This window comes from Anopheles ziemanni, chromosome 3 (assembly GCF_943734765.1).
Source record: "Anopheles ziemanni chromosome 3, idAnoZiCoDA_A2_x.2, whole genome shotgun sequence".
Taxonomy (NCBI): domain Eukaryota; kingdom Metazoa; phylum Arthropoda; class Insecta; order Diptera; family Culicidae; genus Anopheles; species Anopheles ziemanni.
In genome coordinates, this window is record NC_080706.1 from 15,206,829 (window position 1) to 15,209,266 (window position 2,438).

Below are 2,438 nucleotides of genomic sequence, written 5' to 3' on the forward strand. Positions count from 1 at the left end.
TTCATTGTTTCGCGGTTTGGGTTGGTTCGTCAAGCTTTGAGCAAAGGAACTTTGAATGAGAGTGCTTCATGAAGTTCGAGCGCCATTTTTATAGCACAACCCACAGATCTGCTAATTCGTTTATGATGGCGATCATTAGAACACGCGCCACTTCAAGGACATGTAGTTAATTCTCATTATACCTATTATAAAAACATCGATTGTGTGATTTGGGTTCTAAAAATCCAACTTGCTATAAAAAGGGTGCAGATTGGCAGAATAGGCATCACTTAAAGTCTTCTTGCTCTGACCCCAGCAAACCAACCCAAAACATCTACAACAATGAAGGCAACACTTCTGTTCCTGCTGGTGGCCGCCCTTTGCGCCGTTGCTCTGGCCGCCCCTCGGTCAGAGGGCAAGGGCAAGGAAGGAGGAAAGGGCAAAGGAAAGGAAGCAGCGGAGTCTGTCGAAGACGGTCAGGATGGCAGCTCGGAGGAGGGAGGCAAAGGACGTGGTGGCAAGGACCATGGCAAGGGAAAGGGCAAGGGAGGAGAGAAGGGAGGCGAGAAGGGAGGCATGGGCGGACGCAGCGAGGGCAAGGGAAGGGGAAAGCCTGACCCAAAGCAGGGTAAGGGCAAGGAGTCCGGCAAGGGCAAGAAGAACTGAATTTGATTACGAAACGACCCTGCAATGATCTACTAAAAGTAATAAAACCAACCTGCGAAAAATCAAACTCTATCGACAATTTGGAATAATTTGGAACTTAAATATCACTCTTATTATTGAAAGCGCCATAATCAAAACAATTCTAGTTTTTGTAACGATGAAATTCACAAGATCTTGAATCCCCAGAGAGAAATCGATTCATACTGCATCCTCGAAATACAATTAATCAATAAATCAAATAGTCACAAAAAATAAATAAAAAAATTACTATAACTGGAAGATCAGTTTTCACGTTGAATGAAATATTCCGTTGATTCAGAAAGACATCTTGAACCTGGGGGTCCGTGACAGTCGTGCGGTTACGCCGGTTAGACAATCGGCCCACGAAAGCCGAGCCTTACTCGTCGGCGTGGGTTCGAATCCTAACCGAGACCGGACCCTCTCCTGTACGAGATCCACGTACACAAAGGGAAAAAGTCTAGTAAGCCCTTAAAGGACAGGAATGACCAACATTGTCGTTACGCCAAGCAGAAGAAGACAGCCGACTTACACCATAAATTAAATGAAGGAATGGAAAGAATTAGTTAGTTCATATTTTGCCAACATCAATTTAAATGTACAAATGCATGCCCCCTGCATTTAGTCGTCAAGCAATTGTCAAACTGTTTAATCTCGTGCTACTATCGTAGAATGATCAACTGAAGTTAACTGTGCTAGAAATTGTTCTAAATTATTTCAATAAATTAAAAATTCTTCTGACATGCAAGTTTATGTCAATATAATTACAAATATTGGCTTTGAAATCTACTAAAACAAAAATTCAAACCCCACAAAGACAATCAAAGAATGTATAAGTCCGATGCAATTGTTCTACAAAACGTCCAAGTGCACTGATGAATTGTAATGAATGTGAAATATGAATATGAAAAATAAGATATGTTCAGCTCAACATAACAACAACCTCGAATACGGAGAGTTTCATCTAAGATCATCGAAGATCGGAGCAACATGTAGAATTTGAGTTAAAAATTACATAAGAATTAATAATTACAATAAGTAGTTTGGTTTTATTTAAAGATTATTTTATTCCTTTTCGTGATCCATTTCATTATTTCTGATTCAGTTCTTCTTGCCCTTGCCGGACTCCTTGCCCTTACCCTGCTTTGGCTCAGGCTTTCCCTTTCCCTTGCCCTCGCTGCGGCCGCCCATGCCTCCCTTCTCGCCACCCTTGCCCTTTCCCTTGCCATGGTCCTTGCCACCGCGTCCTTTGCCTCCCTCCTCCGAGCTGCCATCCTGACCGTCTTCGACAGACTCCGCTGCTTCCTTTCCTTTGCCCTTTCCTCCTTCCTTGCCCTTGCCCTCTGACCGAGGGGCGGCCAGTGCAACGGCGCAAAGGGCGGCCACCAGCAGGAACAGAAGTGTTGCCTTCATTGTTTGATGTTTTGGGTTGGTTTGCTGGGGTCAGAGCAAGAAGACTTTAAGTGATGCCTATTCTGCCAATCTGCACCCTTTTTATAGCAAGTTGGATTTTAGAACCCAAATCACACAACACATATTTTGATTATAGTTATAATGAGCATTGCATAAATTAACTACATGTCCTTGAAGTGGCGCGTGTTCTAATGACCGCCATCATAAACGAATTAACAGATCCATAGGTTGTGCTATAAAAATGGCGCTCGAACTTCATGAAGCACTCTCATTCAAAGTTCCTTTGCTCAAAGCTTGACGAACCAACCCAAACCGCAAAACAATGAAGGCAACTCTGTTCTTCCTGGTCGTCGTCCTGTGCG

The 2,438-nt window shown here is 43.3% G+C and overlaps 2 protein-coding genes across 2 annotated transcripts; one reads left to right on the forward strand and one right to left on the reverse strand.

Annotated features, from left to right (window-relative positions):
* Positions 1–321: 321 nt before the first annotated feature.
* On the forward strand, positions 322–645 carry LOC131284183 (holotricin-3-like). The gene has a single exon (XM_058313037.1). It carries the CDS (start codon positions 322–324, stop codon positions 643–645), a length of 324 nt encoding a protein of 107 aa, XP_058169020.1.
* Positions 646–1,764: 1,119 nt separating this feature from the next.
* LOC131284184 (sperm protamine P1-like) lies at positions 1,765–2,076 on the reverse strand. Its single transcript, XM_058313038.1, has one exon. It carries the CDS (start codon positions 2,074–2,076, stop codon positions 1,765–1,767), a length of 312 nt encoding a protein of 103 aa, XP_058169021.1.
* Between the last annotated feature and the right edge of the window lie 362 nt (positions 2,077–2,438).